The sequence below is a fragment of the Uncinocarpus reesii genome, genomic scaffold, assembly GCF_000003515.1.
Source record: "Uncinocarpus reesii 1704 scaffold_3 genomic scaffold, whole genome shotgun sequence".
NCBI classification, from domain to species: Eukaryota; Fungi; Ascomycota; class Eurotiomycetes; order Onygenales; family Onygenaceae; genus Uncinocarpus; species Uncinocarpus reesii.
Window position 1 is genome coordinate 3,565,441 of NW_003052498.1, and position 21,101 is coordinate 3,586,541.

At 49.1% G+C, this 21,101-nt stretch overlaps 9 protein-coding genes across 9 annotated transcripts; 5 read left to right on the forward strand and 4 right to left on the reverse strand.

Moving 5' to 3' along the window:
- Nucleotides 1–262: 262 nt before the first annotated feature.
- On the forward strand, nt 263–1,099 carry UREG_05991 (uncharacterized protein; the record flags this gene model as incomplete). Its single annotated transcript, XM_002585256.1, has 4 exons — nt 263–308; nt 470; nt 583–755; nt 858–1,099. 4 exons carry the CDS (start codon nt 263–265, stop codon nt 1,097–1,099), a joined length of 462 nt encoding a protein of 153 aa, XP_002585302.1.
- A 762-nt stretch (nt 1,100–1,861) lies between these two features.
- Nucleotides 1,862–2,657, reverse strand: UREG_05992 (uncharacterized protein; the record flags this gene model as incomplete). The annotated part of the gene is made up of 2 exons (XM_002585257.1): nt 1,862–1,888; nt 2,031–2,657. The coding sequence occupies 2 exons, from the start codon at nt 2,655–2,657 to the stop codon at nt 1,862–1,864; spliced, it is 654 nt and encodes a 217-aa protein (XP_002585303.1).
- Nucleotides 2,658–3,214: 557 nt separating this feature from the next.
- Nucleotides 3,215–5,345, reverse strand: UREG_05993 (uncharacterized protein; the record flags this gene model as incomplete). Its single annotated transcript, XM_002585258.1, has 2 exons — nt 3,215–5,129; nt 5,188–5,345. 2 exons carry the CDS (start codon nt 5,343–5,345, stop codon nt 3,215–3,217), a joined length of 2,073 nt encoding a protein of 690 aa, XP_002585304.1.
- A 1,035-nt stretch (nt 5,346–6,380) lies between these two features.
- UREG_05994 (uncharacterized protein) lies at nt 6,381–6,854 on the forward strand (the record flags this gene model as incomplete). Its single annotated transcript, XM_002585259.1, has 1 exon — nt 6,381–6,854. The coding sequence occupies one exon, from the start codon at nt 6,381–6,383 to the stop codon at nt 6,852–6,854; it is 474 nt and encodes a 157-aa protein (XP_002585305.1).
- Nucleotides 6,855–7,830: 976 nt separating this feature from the next.
- UREG_05995 (uncharacterized protein) lies at nt 7,831–8,589 on the forward strand (the record flags this gene model as incomplete). Its single annotated transcript, XM_002585260.1, has 2 exons — nt 7,831–8,253; nt 8,320–8,589. 2 exons carry the CDS (start codon nt 7,831–7,833, stop codon nt 8,587–8,589), a joined length of 693 nt encoding a protein of 230 aa, XP_002585306.1.
- Nucleotides 8,590–8,951: 362 nt separating this feature from the next.
- On the forward strand, nt 8,952–9,925 carry UREG_05996 (uncharacterized protein; the record flags this gene model as incomplete). The annotated part of the gene is made up of 4 exons (XM_002585261.1): nt 8,952–9,031; nt 9,068–9,263; nt 9,332–9,385; nt 9,455–9,925. 4 exons carry the CDS (start codon nt 8,952–8,954, stop codon nt 9,923–9,925), a joined length of 801 nt encoding a protein of 266 aa, XP_002585307.1.
- Nucleotides 9,926–10,389: 464 nt separating this feature from the next.
- On the reverse strand, nt 10,390–12,996 carry UREG_05997 (uncharacterized protein; the record flags this gene model as incomplete). The annotated part of the gene is made up of 5 exons (XM_002585262.1): nt 10,390–11,075; nt 11,129–11,300; nt 11,360–11,680; nt 11,733–12,001; nt 12,087–12,996. The coding sequence occupies 5 exons, from the start codon at nt 12,994–12,996 to the stop codon at nt 10,390–10,392; spliced, it is 2,358 nt and encodes a 785-aa protein (XP_002585308.1).
- A 731-nt stretch (nt 12,997–13,727) lies between these two features.
- On the reverse strand, nt 13,728–18,713 carry UREG_05998 (uncharacterized protein; the record flags this gene model as incomplete). The annotated part of the gene is made up of 4 exons (XM_002585263.1): nt 13,728–16,615; nt 16,671–17,979; nt 18,029–18,297; nt 18,344–18,713. The coding sequence occupies 4 exons, from the start codon at nt 18,711–18,713 to the stop codon at nt 13,728–13,730; spliced, it is 4,836 nt and encodes a 1,611-aa protein (XP_002585309.1).
- A 795-nt stretch (nt 18,714–19,508) lies between these two features.
- Nucleotides 19,509–21,078, forward strand: UREG_05999 (uncharacterized protein; the record flags this gene model as incomplete). Its single annotated transcript, XM_002585264.1, has 2 exons — nt 19,509–19,575; nt 19,628–21,078. The coding sequence occupies 2 exons, from the start codon at nt 19,509–19,511 to the stop codon at nt 21,076–21,078; spliced, it is 1,518 nt and encodes a 505-aa protein (XP_002585310.1).
- Between the last annotated feature and the right edge of the window lie 23 nt (nt 21,079–21,101).

Consider the following 21,101-nt stretch of genomic DNA (forward strand, 5'->3'; position numbering starts at 1 on the left):
CCGCGCGACCGCTGTCGGAACACTTTCACACAAACCACCCCACAAATCATCTGGCAGATTGTTTCGATCGTGGTTGCTTGAGCTAACTGTGTGCTCTGCGAGTCCCGCGGCAGACGATTCCTGCGCAGAGCTTTCCACCGAAATTCCCACCCTTTATATCGTGTTGGACCCGGTTAATTGGGTGGTTTAATTTCGATTCGAGAGCATTGTTCGAGGGCCGCTGGGTTGCTTGGACGTTTTTTGAGATATATAAGTAGGAATCATGGATCAAGCGAAATTGGCTAGATTGCAGCAGAGCGTGCGCATTGGTACGTGCTCTTTTCTTTTCCTACGGTTCATCTCGGGCATTACATATACGCTGTGCGGTTGGGCTTTGGTGGAGCATTGGGGAAATGTGTTATTGTCTTGGGCACCAGGCGCGGAATCCTTCCATTGGCATTGAGCTGATAACTGACATTGATTGATATAGGGTATGTACATTTTTTTCAGAATATATTCGAGCATTTCTAGCGTCCTCGAGAAATATGTTGCGACCGATGGTTCGGATACATCCATACAGATCACAGGCTAATACTCCTGTAGAGGAAAGGGTACTCCCCGCCGCAAGACAAAGAAGGTCCACAAGTCATCCGGCACTGATGACAAGAAGCTGCAAACCTCCCTCAAGAAGCTCAATGTCCAACCCATCCAGGCCATCGAGGAAGTTAACATGTTCAAGGAGGATGGCAACGTGATCCATTTCGCTGCCCCTAAGGGTACGTTGGCTATAATATAGTTTCCGGAAAGCCACCGTCGGAATCTACATCTCTGTGAGGTGTCCTGCGCAGAAGGACTCCATGCTGATACACGGCCAATAGTTCAAGCCTCCGTTCCTAGCAACACTTTCGCCATCTACGGTAATGGCGAAGAGAAAGAGCTCACTGAACTCGTACCCGGAATCCTCAACCAGCTCGGCCCCGATTCCCTTGCCTCCCTCCGCAAGCTCGCTGAGAGCTACCAGAATATGCAAAAGAAGGAAGGCGAAAAGAAGGAAGGTGAGGATGATGATGAGGATATCCCAGAGTTGGTAGGGGAAACATTCGAGTCCAAAGTCGAGTAAGAGGACAACAGAATAATAAAGGAAATATGTGATTTATCCTTTCCGTGTCTTCAGGCCCCATTGGCATTATTTCCAAAAGAGTACATGGGGAAGAATCGATGGTATCCTTCAAAAGAAACCGACCTTGCCTCTGTCATCTTTTTCTAGTTATTGGTCTGTGAAAGTCTGGTGTCTCGGACTATGTTACGTATGTCGACGGGTACATGTTTGTTCTGTGGAAATATATACGGTGTTATCGTATCACAGCATTTCTGACTCCAGAGCATGCCGCATTTTTTAAATATCGAAATTATATACACCCGGCTTGACACGTTGGAAAGAAAAAACCGTAATTTAACCGACAGTGAAGAAATTCCAAAACGATCACATAAACTCCAGATAGACTCTGAGCGCCTGACAGCTATGCGAATCACAGTTCAAAACCAATATATGTGAACACTTACCTCAGACTATCGTCTTAGTTTCGCTCTCCCTGGCCCTGAGAAACTTGCTCCTCTGACCACTCCCACAACATCTTTCCCGCCTCTTTATCCTCAGCCCAGTGGTTCTTCCACCCACCTACACCGACCGGGGTATAATACTCCCCGTTTTTCAACTTCTCTCTCTCCGATCCCGCTACCCACAAGTGATTTAGACTCCCTTGCTTTTCATCCACCGTCACCGCCTTCATCATCCTCACTCCCACCCGCACCGCCGGATTCCTGGCGCTTACCGAATCGTAGAGTCCCGTCATGATCACCCCCGGATGGAGGGAGACGGAGGTCAACTCTGGGTATCGACGCGCCAGTTCTGCGGCGAAGATGATGTTAGCTGCCTTGGAGGCGCCGTAGCGAACGTGTGAATTGGCCGCGAGCAGTGAATCTGTAGAGAGCATTGTGGAGATCGAGGGCGCCATTTGCCAGGCCATCGACGCGACGGAGATGATGCGTACGTCCGGCGGCTTGCCCTCGGACTCCAGCTTCTTGGCGGTGTTGACGAGAGTAGGGAGGAGAAGGGTGGTGAGGAGGAAGTGGCCGAGGTGGTTTGTGCCAAAGTCCATTTCGTAGCCGTCTTTGGTGCGATGGGGCAGTATGTCCATTATGCCGGCGTTGAGGATCAGGGTGTCCAGCCGGTTGTTGGAGGAGGTGAATTGGTCTGCGGCAGCGCGGATGGAGGCAAAGGATGAGAGGTCGAGAGGGAGATGGTGGATATCGGCTGGTTGGGAGAGATGTTTTTGAATGTCGGCGATTGCGGCCTGGGCTTTGGCGGTGTTGCGCGCGGCAAGGTAGATGCGTGTTGGGTTATGTTTAGCGAGCTGGAAGACTGTTTCCTTTCCGAGGCCGGTATTTCCTACGGGGGTTCTCATTAGTTCATGAGTATATAATGGCTGAGTGGATGTGTTGAATGAATATATGGGGGTTGCAGATTCACCTCCAGTGATCAAGATGACCTTGCTGCTTTGGTCGATAATGTCCTTCTCGGGGTCAAATTTCTTCCCGACCATCTGGCGCATACTCGATCCCAGTAGCTTCAGCTGGTCCATTGGGTAGAACATGAAGCGCAACAGAGGAGTGCCCATTGAGAGCACCTCCGCAAACGCAGACGGCGGCGCAGGGGCGTTTGCCGTGTCCGGCTTGTCTGGTTCTGCCGGTGCCATTGGAGTATTGATATTGGATGGTCCTTGGTGAATTTTTTCACAGAGATATGTTATTTCAACCCATAAGCTAGGTGACTGGTCGTTAGTGGGTGTTGTGTTATGAAGGTTTGAAGAATGATATGCAGTCAAGATGAACTTAGATCAGTTTTAACGGCCGCAGGCTTTCTTTCCTGACAGCTCTAATATCAACAATTGGTGAAGAGTTATCATCTGGAAAAGCAATTTTGAGTAGACGGTAGGTTGGATAGAATAAACAATCTCTTGTTGGGGCAAAAGGACGGTGTTTATCATAATCGCAATGTCTACAGCGTTGCGCGAAAGCCTTGCGCGAAAGCCTTGGGTGACAGGAAGGTAATTAACTACTGTACTTGATATGATCCTACCACCGAGTTTATATAAATCTCACAAATGCTGATTCGGCCCCATTGAACATCAGGTGGTACAACGCCGTCGAACACCCAACAAAAGTAAAAAAAACGTTAGAATCCAAACTCCTCAACATGCAAGTAGATTCCTTGCGCTCCTGTTCCCTTATGCACAGCCCTCTCGTCGCTGAGTGACACAACATTCCGCCTCACATCGGCGTTCAAGCCGCTAGGGCCGCACACAACAACACCGCTTTCTCCTTCTGCCTGCTCAAGGACAGAGCGGATTATCGTACGAGTGTCGGGTCGCCCCGATACAATAGTAATGCGCGAGTCGAGAGGTGGTTGAGAGTATGACGTAGGAGTTGGAAGACCCTTCTCTGAAGGGCCGACTTCGATTTCGGTAACTGTAGTCGTGGGTAATGAAGGGGGGGGTGCTGGCGCCAGGTCAGAGCACAGACACGGTGTAGAGGGAGCAGTTTCATCGGTAACTTTTCGAGCACAGCAGCAACTATTGGGTTTTGATTGTCTAGCTGGCATCTCCACTGCGGGCTGCTTTTCAGCGGTTGCTAATTTCGACATACTAGCCAACCGAGCGGATAATGGTGACTGAAGAGTCGGACATGATTCAGTACCGCATGTCGTATATATGCTTATCTCAAGGCTTCGAGTTTTGTTGAATAAGGAATTTGCGCCCGCACAACGGTCTATGTCCCGCATTAATTCCTGCAACTGGTCCATGAACCAAGTCAAATGGGATTGCGAGCGGACGATCCAAATAAACCGAATTCGTTTAGTCAGGGCAAAGCTCGTCCGTCCCGTTTCGGGGCCAAGGTTCTCGTTCTTCCAGCCCTCAACGATATCGCGCATGAGGGGCATCGTGAAAGTAGCCCCCATGCTACCGGCGATGAACACGACGCTGTCAAACTGGCGTAAGGTTCTTATCCTACCGTATGGCCCGTCGATTATCACGGACTTGGTGAGCTGACACGGACGGCGACTATTTTCTTGCTCGCGGAGTTGGCTTTGGCTTGAGACGTGGTCGAATATCTTCTTCGTGCCCCCCTTCTCGGCGCGTACGAAAAATTCTAATTTATCATCAGAAGGAATCGAAGCAATCGTGAATGGGTGGCTCTGAAGCGGCAGCACGGAATGACATGAAAGGAGTACATGTTGTCCTGGCTTCCAAGAAATGGTCGGGTTCTGGATGGTTATTTTGGTGACATTTCCGGGTAGTGGTGTGAATGTTGCGCTCAGGGACCATTTTGATAGGTTCATGGTGGATGCCGGTCTCCGATGAAGAGATAGGAGCGGTATATTGGCCAAAGCCATGAATGCGTATCTCACGACTCGATCAAGCACGAGTAGGCCAATTGGAATCCAAACCCAAGCCTTTACCTCGGCGGGAGCGTGAAACCATACGGCAGCGATGAATCCAGAAAAGGTCGCTATGTGGGATAAAACAAATACCTCGTAGCTCAACCGCCGTATTGGAGCCATAGAAATCACAACTATACATGTTAGGACGCACCAAGCGGCAAACCCTCTTTGAGTTAACGGATCCTTGGTCAACTTCACAAGAATGTAATCGTATCTTCCCCAGCTTCGAAACCAGAAACCCATGTGAACGGTCGCAGTGAGCCATAGCGTCCTGGCTGTCCATCGATGTAACCAATTCAGCCTTTCGTAGCTGGACCCCGTAAGAAAGCCGATGATGTTGTTTTTACTTGCCAGAAGGAATACTAGAGGCAGTTGCCCAATGGCTATGAATCCCGTTCGATAGCCGACGGTTTCCCAGCTCCACTGATCCATCGTGTTGAGTTTGTAGAAACAAAGAACCATCACCACCAGTAGATTCGCCAGTAAAATACTGACGCGCCCAACTGGTGCAGTATGCAGCGTGCTTTTACCAATTGCCAGGGGCCGGAATCCAGCATTTGAGAATTCTCTCACCATTGCTGTTCCTGTGGCGTAGGCTCTGAAGAAAAAGGATTTGGGCTTGGATGGCGCCAGTGTCTTGTCCGAGAACCTATATCTCTAGGTCAGACAATGACATCCGTGATTAGGTCTTCATTTTGCAAACGAACCTCTGCGCAGCAATGACCTTATTCATAATGTTGGCGAGCGTTGCGGCAGCAATAACAGCACCCACGGCTGCCCAGTACATTTGCTGCATATTGAAGTAACTTGGGACGCCATTGCCCGAGGGCGTTGGTTTATGTGAACTATCGTGTCGTCGCTCCATGTTCCCGCCACTACGGTATATGTGCCGCAGCGTCCAGATTCTGTTTATTGCGCTTTATAGGGAGAGGTAGCTGACACCCCTACGTCTTGCCATATCACTTCCGGATCCCACGCCGGAGGAGGTAACGGGCGAAACGAGGGTCATCAGGGCCGTCGGGTTGTTATATGAAATCCTGACCGACCAAGCAAAGCAAATGGTTATACGAGATCAGGGCCGAGGCGGTTGGCGGGCTTGACCCTCATTCTGGCTGTTGCTGGCGGTTGTTCCTGCGGGGATATGAGCGTGCATGAGCAGAATATTACTAAGAGGCAAATACACGCTCCAGAGCCGAGTTGGGGCTCGAGTCGCGATGAACCAAAATCAGAACGACGCCTCCGAAAAGAGAACGTTTGAGAGATTCCCTGCCCGCACGGCTGAGTGTGACCTGGCTGCACAGATTCAGCACACGGCCAGCACACGGCCAGTCGCTCTATCGGGAGTCACACAGCTCAAGCATCTGGTGTCTGAATTCGCGACTTGGCGACAGAAAAACCGATTACCTAAGCAAACGAGGAATAGAGTTTCTTCTGGATAACCTTAACCTCGTTAAGCACAGCCAATGGGAGCGTGGCCTGGGCCCACTTCCGAGGAACCTGCTCTTGGCGGTAATTTTGGTATTGGGCCCGTTTCGCCTGGTATAAATGCCCGCGATTTCCCTCTCGTCGATGTTGTCCAGACGACAACATCTGATTCTGCTGCTCAACCACCATCCTCCTCTTTACGCAATCCGGATCGAAGCAGCTGAGTCTATCAGCAAGAGACGGACGGCATTGAAAATCATTCTCCGTCATGCCCAGCCCCCTTTGTCATTTCTTAAAGGTCTGAGGCGTGCATGAGCTTGGCTGCCACGGGGGTGTCTCACGTTTTGGGCAGGAAGAATATATATCGAGGAACCACCCATCGCGCAGCTCCCGCTCCCACTAGGACCTTGGAACTTTCTCTTAACAGCAAGGAATTATCTCAATTGCCTTTTCTCCCAAAAGAACATCTCAAACCATGTCGCACAGTCATGGCGCTGCGCCGCAGCCTGTCGGGCACTCACATGGCGGCGACCCGTCGAGTATGATCATGGCCATGGTCTTTCAAAATTTTATCCAAACTCCTCTCTACACGGTTGCATGGACGCCGGCCACAGGCGGAACATATGCCGCAACTTGCATCTTCCTCATCGCTCTTGCCATGCTCGGCCGCGGACTCATGGCTGTGAAGACGACGCTCGATCAGCGATGGCTCAACCAAGCGCGTGAAAGGCGGCTCATAGTCGTGGCAGGCCAGACGCCGGAGTCGGAACGAGTGCACAATGACCCAGAGGCCAAACATGCAGTGCTGCTTACGGAAAAGGGCGTGGAGGAGAGAGTGCGGGTGGTACGGCGAGCGGGAGGTCCACCAGTGATGCCGTGGAGATTTAGCGTGGACCTTCCCCGGGCGGCGTTGGTGACGGTCATGGCTGGTGTGGGCTATTTGCTGTGAGTTTTCCCAGTGCAATATACCCGAGTGCATGCTATTTGGTTGCTGACTTGCGACTGAAGCATGTTGGCTGTGATGACAATGAATGTGGGATACTTCCTTTCGGTGCTGGGCGGTGTGTTCCTCGGTGATATTGCAGTTGGACGGTATGCCCATCGAGGGGAAGAGCATTAATCACGACGAGCTTGATGACTTTCACTGGGACATGACGGCGCGGAGTTTTGGGGTCATTTGTGTATTGTCCTGTTAGTCTCTTTGAGAATTGTATATATTTTCCAATGAACCCGCCTGGCTGTTGGTCGTCTGCAGATTTCTTGCCTGGCTAAGGATACCTTGGCGTTGTAGAGTGTATCGCCATTTCACTGCTGTATTGAAGAAGGTTTAGCTAGATTAAGCTTACCAGGGTCCGCTATCCAATCCTGGGGAACGACTCCGTGCGCTGAATTGAGCAGATTAATTGCAGTCTCGATCCTCCGAGGCGAGCAGCAGGGTCCTCGCCCACGAGTTAACGGTTCCGCCCTGGTGGGTGGAACACACGATCAGCAACGTCTCCCCGGACGGCATAATTTTATAATTATTGGGTTTCTCTGGACGTCAGGCCTCCGTCTGGTCTCGATCATCAAAGGCAAGAGGGGAAGTTGAAGAAGCAGATAAGGAATCCATCCTTGTCGAAGCGTGGCTGTCTTGTCACTGCAAAATCGCTAAACGAGCGGAGCCATTGCATCATCTGCGGAGAGCCGCAGCGGAGACCGACTAAAGTTTGAACCCCATGAGAGATGCGAGGCTGCACTTGTGAAAGATATAACGGACCGATGAGTCTTGCTCATACGAGGCTTGTTCCTTTTTCTTCCTTCGTTTTTCTTCCTGGTTCGAGTGCAGGATTTCCGGTCTTTCTCCGAACTCGACATTTGACCTCCCAAACTGCTTCTTCCTTCAGCCTCTCTGGAGAATATCGTGATACCGGTCGAAATAGCCAGCAATGCATTTCCCGCGACGAATCCTCGCTCTTAGCTCCCTCTTTTCCCTTTCTGCCGCTCACTTCGTGCTCGTCGAGCCGACACCCAGAGGGTTCTCAGAAGATGAGCTTAGCAATTTTCCATGTGGCGGCCAATCGGTTTCGGATTCTCGCACCAAGGTGTCCCTGAACGATCCCAAAATCTCCATTGCATTGGAGATGGGGCATGACCAAACGGCCGTGCAGGTATTATTGGGACTGGGCAACGATCCAGGGTCGAATTTCAACATCACGCTGGTGCCTACATTCAGGCAAACTGGACTGGGAGATTTCTGTCTACCGGAAGTTAGTTTACAAGAGCAGCTGATGGGCGTCGGCCTCGAGGATGGAATGAACGCCACGCTGCAGGTCGTGACGAACGGAGATCCAACTGGTGGGCTGTACAACGTAAGTTGAATGATTCCGTATTGGAGCCGTGTAGTCGTGCCCGTCAGTATTAACGAGCCCGTTTAGTGCGCCGATATTACCTTTTCGTCGACGACCGAGTTCGCTGTCTCGGGCAAATGCAAGAATGGCACCGGAATCAACGCCGAAGCATTCTCCGGCGACGCAGCCCAACGGAATGCAAACGCATCCACGCCAAATGGACAGGCGCAACAAGGCGGGAGCAATACCGATCCCTCTGGGCCGGCGCCAACATCATCGAATATAGCCGCTCCTTTGCAGACGGCTGGTTGGGGTATTTTGGGTGCTGTCGTGGCAGGCGGTGTTGCGTTGCTTTAGGGTGCGGGTTATTGCACGTCACTGTAGATAGTAATGTATGGCTTCTGTCAATCAATGCATCCAGTTTGGGGCCCCTCCACCCTCGAGAGCATGGCAGTGTTTGAATCCGTCGGCCAGGTCAAGCGTCAAATAACCTGATGACCTCGAAAGTTGCCCGATGTAGGCCGGAGCGGATCAACATAGGACCGAATAAGGTCAGCCCCTTGATTACATAAGCTCTGTTAAAGCGGGGGAGCGCGGCAGTACTGTGGCTGCTGCTGGCAACCGCAACGCAAAGAAAGGCGTATTTGCTCCGTCCGTAGAGCAACAACCCTTGATCTCCGCCAAAGCTTAAGTCTCCGTGCACTGTTCTTATGTTCAGGATGGCTACAGCACCATTTGTGGTCCCTGCTTTGAAGAAGCATTCTGCCACGGTTATCATGGCACATGGCCTTGGTGATAAGTAAGTCGTCTTGAGCGAACAAATGGCGGGCTCAAGCGCTCCATGGCTGACTGTTGAATTGGTAGTGGTGCTGGGTGGTATGCCATTCTGCCAGTCTTTAGCTCAAGTCTACAAACCTGGTCCGGTTTTGACGGAAGTTAGGATGATGCTTGCGCAGAATTGGCGGCGCCGTGGCATGTTTGATGAAGTTTCGTTCATTTTCCCGAATGCGCCTCCAATTCCAATTACAATTGTACGTCGCATGTGAGATGGGGGTGACGGAACGTAAATCTGGGCTGCGGATGCTGAATACTACTGCAGAATTTTGGGACGGTCATGCCGGGCTGGTATGATATTGCAACACTGTCGGTAACGGTCAGTCCTGATTCCCTCCGAAACTCTGCACTGGTTAAGTTGGTATTTACGAAATAAGTTCAAATGCAGGCGACACAGGAGGAGTTTGTGCAGCGGCAAGATGAACCTGGAATTCTAAAATCACGCGAATATTTCAACTCTCTCATCAAGGAGGAAATGGACAAGGGAATCAAATCCTCCCGTATCGTCCTCGGCGGCTTCTCACAGGGGGGAGCAATGTCATTGGTCACTGGGCTTACGTGCAAGGATAAACTGGGGGCGATATTCGCACTTTCCAGTTATTTACCTCTTTCGAACAAGATTAAGGAATTGCTTCCCGAGAACTGGCCGAATGAAAAGACGCCTGTGTTCATGGCACATGGTGACATAGACGCAGTCGTCAAGTTCGAACTGGGCCAAAAATCGGCGGAGCACCTGAAGGAAATGGGAATGGATGTTGAGTTCCACAAATACCCGTATGTTACTCCTATTTCGAGCGTCAAACGTGCCTTAGCCCCGATGCTGACGTCTCTTACAAAGCGGACTTGGACACTCGGGTGATCCTGACGAAATCCAAGACCTTGAAGTGTTCTTGAAGAAGGTAATCCCGCCAGAGTCGACAGGAGATTCACCCGGTTTGTGACTTGGTCGATCCTGATGGCGGGGCTATATACACCGGTGCATAGGTAAAACATGGTGCTCCGTACCCAAGCCTTCAACTGGGCTATCGACATCAATCAAGTGATTACCAGGATTATTAGCCTGAATATGATTAGTGTCGAGCAACCGCAGTAAAGACAGCCAGCCATTAGAAAGATCTATCATTCACTATGTAATAATGAGGATGCAACAACCATCTTCTTACCACTGTGGACTTCAAAATCGCCCAAATCTCTTTCTATTGCTCACAACACAATTTGTGTAGAAAATGTTTTAGACAGCAACAATGCGCGTATTTCTCCCACGCTATCCTAATTGCAGTAAAAAGCGCTGCATATATCATGTCAACCTTTCAGCTCACCGTGTTATCCTTGTTGAATAACAGCCCGTGGAACGCATTTTGACTTCATAACCAAATTGCCAGCAAGTGTAGTGATCGGCACATTGCTCAAAAGTTCAAACACACTGATGTCAGCCTGAACTTCGGTGAATAGCCAGCTTCTAATCTCAACAGCGAGTAAGCTGTCCACCCCGTAACTGCTGATTGGTTTTCCGGAGTCAATATTCTCAGCCTCGACCATCATGCTTCTAGCCAATTTCTGCACTAGCGCTTCAGTTACATGCTTTGCCGCATCGTTGACAGATGTAACTTGTGCTAGAAGTGACTGTAGTTGGACAGTGCCTGAGCCCTGATCTGCTGTGGTTTTGTGGATGTCGACATGTTTAAGGTGTGTAAATTTGGCATCAGCGAACCACCAGGGAAACTTTTCCCTTGCAAAATTGGCCATACCACCTGTTCCAAGTCCAGTAACCATCTGGGGAGGGATGCGATTACCAATGGCGTTCTCACCTGTGATGGCACATTGAAGTAAGGCGTGCAACTCTTTCTCAACAATACCCACAAAGTTCCAGGTTTGTAGGTTGCCCGTGATACGTTGTTCCTTGTTCTGTGCCACAAACCCAACACCAAGGATAAGTCCCAAGTCAATAGATGAGCCACATTGGCCTTGCAGTCTTCGATGATATGCTAGCGCATCTTGATATGTATTACCTGCAAATCGTTAATAATGTTGTCGGCGAATTTTACTATAGGAAACAACTTACCAGCAGAGTAGTTGCCTTGACCTCTAGACCCAACTATGCCAGCACTGGAGGATAGCATAACAAAAAAGTCCATATCTTTTGGAAGGTATTTGTGCAAGTTCCAGCTTCCATGGACCTTTGGACGGATTGCACCCATCCATTGTTCATGGGTACAGTTCTCATAAACAGCATCCTGTGCAAATATTTACTTAGCATTATGCTGTAAAATCCGTGGAAAAGTTGAAAACAAACCCTCAAGACCATAGCTCCCTGCACTGCACCTTTTATCGGTGGAAAGGTCATTCCGCATTGCCGAATTGCTTTCTCCACTTGTTGTGCATCAGCGACATCGCAGTTATAGACAGCTACCTTAACGCCCCGCTTGACTAGGTGGTCCATCACTTCCTGTGCCTCTGGCTTCTTCGATCCTGACCGTGACAAGAACACAATGTTTTTAGCGCCGTTGTTGGACATCCACAGCGCTATGCTCCTGCCAATTCCGCCTAAGCCGCCGCTTAGTAGGTATGTCGCGTTGCTGCGAAATCTATACGGTTTTAGGCCTCGGGGAAGCACCTGGTTTGACGTTAGCACGACAAAGTTTTAAAGTAGTAGCAGCACTACTTACAGGGACGATGTCATGGCCGGTTGGCTCAAGAACAATTTTGCCCATATGCTTGCCGGTTTGCATCATACGAAAAGACTCCTCGATCCGGCTAAAAGGCATGAAGACCGTTGGCTCGAGAGGTTTGACCACATTCTGCCTGACCAGCTCCATTACTGCCTGGAAGATCTTTGCCGCTTTTATTGGTTTATATGCGAGGATGTCAAGTAAGTTGATTGAGTGGAAGGATACGTTACGGATAAACGGCGCCATATTAAGGCCGGTATTTTGAACTGGGTAGAAGTATTAGCACAGCTCCGCGAAAATTGGAGACCGTTCGTTTACCTATATCTTTCTGACCGATCTCGATAAACCTACCGTCCCGGGCAATGCAGTTCCAAGATTGTTGTAGCGCCTCACCAGCAAGAGAATTGAGGACCACATCCACACCTCGCTGGTTTGTCATTCGCATGACTCCCTTAGCAAAGCTGTCGCTCCTGCTGTTAAAAATACAATCTTCCGAGATGTCATACTTGCCCTGAAGTAGATCCTTTTTAGTTCCATTGGAAACTGTCACGAGAACTTTGGCCCCTATGAACTGGGATAGAACAATTGCGGCTTGACCAACGCCACCAGCTCCGCCGTGAATCAAAATAGTCTCCCCCTTCTCAAGGCGAGCGACATTAAAAAGAGCGTGATAGGCCGTAGTATACACAATCGGTAGGGATGCAGCTATCCTGAAGCTCATGTGTTCGGGGATCAACTGACACATCGACTCTGACGCGCGGGTGTAGGTTCGAAACGTCCCAACTTTCCAGGTCATTACCCTATCCCCGGGTTTGAATTTAGTAGCAGCGGGGCCGACTCGGCTGACAATACCACTACAATCCAAGCCAAGTGCGGGTTCATAAAGCTGACCCATGGCGATCATAACATCCTTGAAATTAAGGCTGACGCCCTTGACTTCAATTTCAATATCATCATCTACCAACGGGTGTTCACGTTCCAAGTCTGTAACAAAACGGAGGGTATCAAGCCTCCCAGGAGTTCCGACATCCAGTTTCAAAGATCTACCCGGTTGCTTGAAAGGTGCCATCTCAGGAGTAGTGGTGACTGATAAGGAAGAGATCATGTCATTCATCCCTGTTTCGAGTAAAATACGGGGTATCAATACTCTGTTATCCCTAATTGCATATTCCCAGTCTGGACGAGGGCTGTTTCTCGAATTTGCACCGCACGTAAAAACGCGGAGGACCTTATCAACAATAATCATATTGTCAATTGGCATATTGAAGTCCAAGTCAAGGGTAGTTAGGGCTAATGAAGCGTTTTCGGCGCGGATAGAGCGAGCAAGCCCAGTCATTAGGTTTGCGGGTGGGTTTTCGCTGTTTATAAGGGCACCCCTAGAGATCCACAGGGAACTATTTGCCTTCAAAATAACCTTTAGAAGCTCCCAGTCTTCGGCACTGACATCTGCTAGTAGCGGAGTACTATCGCAATCCAACGTAAATATGCATGACTTTCCAGAAACATCGCAAGACGAAGCTTCCTTCAAAGTTATGACAGAAACCGTGGACCCGGAAGCAATCAAAGCGTCAGCCAGCTTCTCAGTAAATCCTCGCAATTCGGCCGACATGGAAACGGGTTCGACGATTACGGCCTCATGAGGGACAGAGATTCCCTCCACTTTCGATGCTGTTGAAACCATAAGGGTATACATATGATCTTTGGGCTTGTAGGTGTCCGGAAAAGAAATTTCCACTCCGCTAAATCCTTGGCGTAAAAGAGCGTCATTCCAGGCGTTCTCAGTCAACGTAGGACCTACTTCACGGCCGTCACTTGCGCCTAAAATTTGTTAGATTGATTCACTATTGGTTGAGACAAGGGACCTCACCAAGCCACCAGCCATCAAATGAACCAACAATCATATGAATTCTCAAAAGGGGGTTGGTGATCTCATTCAGTACTAATTTGCCGGACCTATTTGCACATAATGTTAGAGCCGAACGCAAAGGATAGCTAAGATGGTACTGACAGTTTCATAAGTTTCTTCACATTGGTTAAAGTGTTATCCATTGATCGAGTTGCATGTAACGCATTAGCTGCAATAACAACGTCGTACTCATTGGCCTTGAAGCCTTGGATTAGAGGATCCTCCTCAATATTCAGACGTTTGTATGTCATAAATGGAGCCCACTGTATGAACTTCTCCTGAGCCTTTGCGAAAAATCCAGTGCTGATATCAGTGAATGTATAATTCGAAAATCTTGGAGAAGTTCCATTTTGTCCCCCAAGAATTTCGAGAACGGGAGCAGTGGTACCGCCAGTCCCTGCACCAATTTCCAAGATTTTGAGATCTGAATTTTTGTGCGCTAAAAGATCCAGGTAGCACGAAAGTTGCGTGTTGATTTGGGTGCTTCCAACCCCGAACTGATAAAAATCATAAAGCAGGTTATCCTTCATTAAAACTTCTTGTGAAAGCACTTCACCGCGCATGATTGAGGGAAGATTTTCACCATGGGCGCAGAGAATAGCACCATCGGTAGAGCCCCTGGAAACTCGAGCTAGGAGCTCGGTTTCAAACTCCTCGGTCGTATTCAGCCAATTTGCATTCTGAGTTTGGCAATCGGCAGCGTCTCGCCTTACGCGCTCGTAAGTACTCTGCATAAATTGGTAGAGCTTTTGCAGATGAGGTAAAAAGGTTTTGGCTTCTCCAAGGGAAATGGCCCTTAAAGCACGTCTGACATAAATGAATGAAGCAAACTCAAGGTCTTCGACCAAACGGGATTCAATGTTCCCAGTTCCGCCCAGGGCTCTGTCAAAAAGAAATCGCAAATCTTCTGAACTCAATTTCTCAACATCCTCCTGCCAGTGGAGAAAAGAAACGAGCTTGCGCATACTGACAGCATGTGCAAAAGCCGTTTCTGCAGCTTTTAGAGTTGTGCTTTTCATACTTTCAATGATGACGAGAGGTTTTGTCCATTGAGGAGTAGATACAACTACTGCAAGCCCTCCGTCACTAGATGAAGCTCCTTCGGTGGTAGCATAACCACGGAGCATTGAGCCTGGTTTCACAGGGGTGTCAGCTGAAACGTATAATCGCGCGATTGATGTTGGAACATGAGCAATCGTGAGGTCCTCATGGAGGTCGGTTACGGCTGGTAGACCCATTTGAAAGATACCGTCAAGGGTCGACGGATGTATGACATGATCAAACTCATACTGATGCGGCATGAAACCCTTAGTATCGGGTATTTTGAGAGCGCAAACAGTTTTGAAAGGACCTTTTTTGATATCCAACAAGTTTTGGAACGGACCCTCATAGTGAATGCCAATGCTAGCGAGGTGCTTGTAGAACTGGTTGTTGCTTTTGGAGATTGTGCATTCACTTGCTATCTGCATGCACTCGTGTTCGTAAACCTTATTAGCAGCTTGGTTTTCGTCAAGAAATATGGGGGATTCTTCAGTTTTATATTTCATGAGGAGAAGCCCAGTGCAATTGGTCTCCCATATTCCGTCAACTCTGGAAAGAAGGGTGAACTTCTGCCATGCTGTATCCGAGCCCTCAAAACCCGGTTGGGAAGGGCTAAAGTTAAACATTGTTTCTATACCGGTGTCGTCCGAAGGGATAACCAGGGCCTTGCGAATCATAACTTCGCGAAGTTCATAACCTTCAATTTCCTTACTTTGATCCGCGTTCTGACGGGCAGCCTCGATAGCCATCACCACCATTCCGGCAGCCGGGTACAAATTAGTGCCTTGAACTCTATGAAATTCGACCCATGGGACCTCGCTCTGCCTTATAGTATTCGTCCAACGGGGTTCGTGTGGCAGTTCTTCGAGGACCTGGGCTCCAATTAGATCCTTCCGCGGATGCTTCCTGAATCTGTAGTTCCGTGAGCTGTAACCTTCGGCCCAATACCTATTAGTATGGTTCCAAGGGAAAGGCGGGATGTCGACAAGGAACCCATCCATCCCGCTGGCAGTATGATCATTGTTCGCAGCAGAGATATCAACTGGATACCCATGTTGGAATAGGCGACCGATGGTGTTCAGGGCGGTTTTCCTAGCATCTTCGTTTCTGTGGAGGACGGACATATATACAATATCACCAAATTTCGAGCCTCGCGCATTCAAGATCTGTTTGACTATTCCTTGAAGTGCAGAATGTGGGCCGATTTCGATTAGGATATCGACAAAAGGTCGAATGGCTCGGGCTCTCGTGCTGCTGGAATATCCACACATAGTTTCAATAGCACCAAGAAAATTAACTTGGGCGACTAGGTTCAAAACCCAGTACGAAGGATCCAAATCTGTATTTTCGATCAATTTAGAAGTAACACTTGAGAACATCTTCACACCCTGGTTGTTATCAGGAAGGGAACGGCAGTTCGCTATGGTTTCCATGTACAAACTCGCAATAACTTCCATATGAGAGGAATGATATGCGGCATCGACCTTTAACTTTCGCGCTAAGTGACCATCTGCTTTGAGCATGGTCTCAAGTTGGTGAATGGATTCTGCATCCCCGGAAAGGGTCACGCATTGTGTGCTATTAATACAGGCGATAGTCGCGTTACCGTCAAGAGGCCGATTTAGATATTTCTCAACGTCCCCACGACCAATATTAGTGACCAACATTGCACCTTTTAGGTGGGGAGCCAATTCAGGAATTTTGCCGCAGAGTTGGCCACGGTAGTATGAAATTGCCCAGGCAGATTCGCGACTAATGGCGCCTTTTGCATACGCTGCTGCTATCTCTCCGCTTGAATGCCCTACCACGGCAGCAGGTTTGATGCCCCAATAATGTAAGAGATCAACGAGGGCTATCTGTACAGCCGTGCAGATAGGTTGACTAATAACAACAGAGTCAATTCTCGAGCTTTCTTGCTCGCTCCACAACTCGCCTTATGAGACACCATTAGTTAGAGTTTTGAAAAGGGTAAATGATCCTTAGCTTACCAAGTAGCGACCACTCTGAACCTATGGAAAGAAGGTATCTGGTAGCTTCTTCTAGACTTTGTTGATAGACTTGGTGCATGCATAGTTCCCGTCCCATGGCCCACCATTGAGCACCTTGTCCGGTAAAAACGAAGCATAGGGCTGGAGGCTTAGATGAACGAATTGGTTTAACTAGGGAGTTGCTCAATTTTTCGGCGAGCTCATCGATAGAGGAAGCCACGGCAAAGGATTTCCACGGCAAGATACTTCGCCGTGATGCCAAGGTATAAGCAAGCTTTTCAAATAACTGTTCCACCCCAGGAGGTTGAAGAGTTTCAACTCGACGCAATAAATAATCATGATAAACCGTAGCAGCGCGGTCTATGCCCGATGGTTCATTGGAAGTTAGCACGAAAAGTTTAGGCGACTTCGAGCCAGGATTAACGAAGATGTCTGGTTCGCCAAAAGACACACAACGGGGGGTTGAAACCCCAAAGTTACCATACCGTAGAGAAAGAATCTGGTCTTGTTTGACCTCGACACCAGAATCGTTGGAGGAAGCTGGCGAATGGTCATTATAATCCTGAACAGTATTATGATTTCCATTCAAGTTTCTGTCCCTCAGATAATGGTAGGCGTCGTCGATAATGCAATGAGCATTGGTCCCGCCATAACCAAATGAGTTGATGCTGATTCGGCGAGGACCCTCGGAAGGCCACGGCATCAATTGAGTAGGGACCTGCAAGTTCCATTTATCCATTGGGATGCGAGGGTTGGGCTTGTTGAACCATGGGTTTGCCGGGATTTCTGCTTTTTCAAGGGCGAAAACTGAGTTTGTAACTTGAGCTAGACCTGAAGCGCCCTCAAGATGCCCAATATTAGACTTGATTGATCCAATAAATACTGGGTCACCAGGAGTGCGGGCCTTTCCGAATGTTTCTGCAATTGCCAGAGCCTCCAGAGGATCACCGACGGGAGTGCCGGTACCATGACACTCTACGTATTGAGTGCCACCAAGGTCCAAACCAGCTTCGGCATAAAGCTGCCTAATCATGCTCTCTTGAGCCTTTGCGGAGGGCACAGTGATGCCAAGGGTCTTTCCATCCTGGTTTACGCCGGTATGACGGATAACTCCGCGGATCATGTCTTTGTGCTGGATCGCAGCATCTAGAGGCTTAAGAATTATAAATGAGATTCCCTCGCCTCGAGAATAGCCGTTGGCGCAAGCATCGAACGAGTGACATTTGCTATCAGGGCTCAGAAAATGCATAGATGACATGGATGACATGATATCGGGCATCAGCATGAGATTTGTTCCCCCGACAATGGACTAAAAACAGGTCAGCTCCTATCGTTTATTAGGATAAGGTTGAAAATACCATGTGAGACTCTCCAGTGCGTAGGCTTTGGCAACCGAGATGCAATGCTACTAGAGATGAAGAGCATGCGGTATCGATACTTATACTCGGGCCTTTCAGGTCGAAAAACCACGAGATGCGATTTGATAACATGGCGCTTCCGGTACCAAGTGCCGAGTAGAGAGGGAGATTTTCCCGGTCACAGCATAACATGTTGCCGTAATCGCCTGTAAAACTCCCCACGTAACAAGAAGTTTGCGTTCCTGCAACATCTTCGGTGCGGATACCAGCTATGTTGATATTAGCAGAGTACAGGCGCTTGAGTGTTTCACAAACCGTTTTCTAATGCCTCATATGTGCATTCCAAAGCCATTCTTTGCTGAGGGTCCATTGCCTTTGCTTCATTCGGAGTAATGGAAAAGAACGGAGCATCAAATGCAGAGACATCTTGGCCCATAAAATGTCCACCTCGGGCATTAAGCGTCCCTTTTCTTTCATTGTGTGGATGGTAGAATGCTTCGATATTGAAACGATCTTTCGGTACGTCCGTCAAGGCGCTACGGCCCTTGGCTATCATGTCCCACAGCTTCTCTGGGTTGGAAGCATCTAATGGAAACCTACCAGCGAGCCCAACAATGGCAATAGGCATAACAGGATCAGACATAAATGACTGCGGGCTGCCATTGGCCGCTGAGTCGGCAGACATTGTGGAGTTAACAGGGAAGCAAGCCACGCTCGACTGAAAACAAGTAAGAGCTAAAGGATCTTGAACAGACAGTTAAATCTGTTGATGGGCCACAAAAAGGGTGTGAGAAAGCAGAACTGGAGTGGCAGAGGGCAGGTAAGAGGATATTTATCGCTGCTGAGGAACAGCGCTAGTTCAGATGTGGTCGGGAATCGCCATATGCTGACAGTGAAACTCCATCAGAATGGAGTATGCCTCCGGGATCTCCCATTGCAAAGAGATATCTTCATCTCTCACGGCTTTTCCCTTGGATTCCTTTGCAGTGGCATGCCGCCATGCAAGTGAGAAGGGCTGGTGGGATAACATTTTCAGTGTCTCTATGTTGTCGGGAAATGCCAAAGTTTGGTGAGACGTTATCCTATGTTCAGAGGCCAGTATCAGACACAAGAGCATAGTGAGATGCAGTTCAGCTCAGGGCGAGAGGTTGAGATGTGAGGTTGAAATAAGTTCCTGGAGGTCATGTGAGGGAGGTTCTTGGCAACCTTCAGCATAACAGGGACATCAACTCTACTCTGTACAGACTCCAGAGTGACTAACTAAACAATACTCTAGCAGTGAGGTGCAACTGGATGCGACAAGATCAACATTCACTCAATGCAGAATGATTATGCTATCAGAGTGAAGTGAGTTCCGAAGGAGGGACAGACAGCACCATAGCCCCCGGATTAATGGGTTTTGTCAACGGTGTCGCTACATGAAGGCATGCATAGTTACCCAGACCAATTCCTTCAAAGACAAGTTTTGGAGCGCTGAACCATGGAGATGTCTTCAACAAAGAATAGACTACTGGTTGTCGCCACCGCTGGCGGAAAACCAAACGCTGGTGAGTACAGTGTGTTTAGATATCATCTCGAGCTCACGCAGCCCATCAACAGAACCACTCCTTGAGATTGCAAAGATTCTCAACACTCGCGGTTATTCAATCGAGTTCGCTACACTTGAAGGGCAGGAGAAATGGGCGGACAAGTATCCATTTATCTCCAAGGTCCATATCCTAGGGCCCGGAGTAGCTCCAGCGGTCCAAAGAGCGAGTTACGCCCGGATGATGGACTGGAAAGCGCCTCGTTTGTTCAATGACTGCCAACCATTGTTCGATGCCAAAATGTTTCTGGAATCTTCTTGGCCTTCGGTTTATTCTAGCCTCTCTGTCCTAATGCAAGACAGAGATGCGAGGCCAGATTTCATTCTCGCTGATTATCTGGTCGATGCCGTTATCGACATGCATGCGGAATACCGCGTGCCCATCGCAATGCATTGGCCGCAGATGCCAACCGGCATGCTACCAGCGAGCTACGTTCCAGGGATTCCAGGCCTCCAAGTCGATGTACTCTCATCTGAGAACGCGACACTATGGCAACGGTTGCAGAACGAGTTGGTGAAAATCCACATCCTCCCATGGGTTATAAAGTATTATTGGTGGCGGCGAAAGATGAGGGCGAGGGCCGGAGTAACTCGAAGCCTTCCTAGTGGCCCTAAACCGAGCCATTTGGTTCTGGTAAATACTTTTTTTGCCGTGGATACGCCCAAGGATCTCCCGTCCAATGTTGCACCTATCGGGCCTATCATGCAAGACGAATACCCTCATCTTACAGAGCCTTGTCTGTCTTTTATTGAAAAGCACAAGAAGATCATATATGTTGCGTTTGGCACTCATATTCTTCTCCAAGACAAGCTATTCCGACAAATTATGGATGGCCTATTAGTCGTCCTGCAAAACCGCGTCGCCGATGGAGTTATCTGGTCAATTGGCGGAACGCACCGCAAGCATTTAGCGAACGGCTGCGACCGAAACATGCTGTTTGTAAACTTTGCACCCCAGCGCGCCGTTCTCGCCCATCCGCATACGCGCGCTTTTATCAGCCACGCCGGCCGCGCAAGCACCAACGAGGCCGTCTTTCATGGCGTCCCCGTTGTTTCTGTAGCTATCTACTTTGACCAGCTACAAAATGCAATGAGACTACATGATGCGGGGGTGGGCATTCCACTAGACAAACACGACTTCAACGCAGATGATCTAGCGAATGCGGTCACGCAAGTTGTGAAAGATTCCTCAGGTGATTTTCGCCATAATTGCTTACGGTTGAAAGCGATTGCTCGAATCGCGAGCAGACGTAAGCATTCAGGTGCCGATTTGATTGAGGAGGTGCTTGCAGATCATGAAGGGCGGCATGTCGACTCTGTCTGCAAGCGTCCTATGCACCTGCAAACGGCAGATGTGAGGATGCCAGTTTGGAAAGCAAAGAATTGGGACTTGTACGCTATTGCTATCGTGGCGTCAGGGCTTTTTGCTCTATCAACCAGAGTGCTGGTCAATTGGTTCTATTAAGAAGGCCTCAACATTGCTTTCCT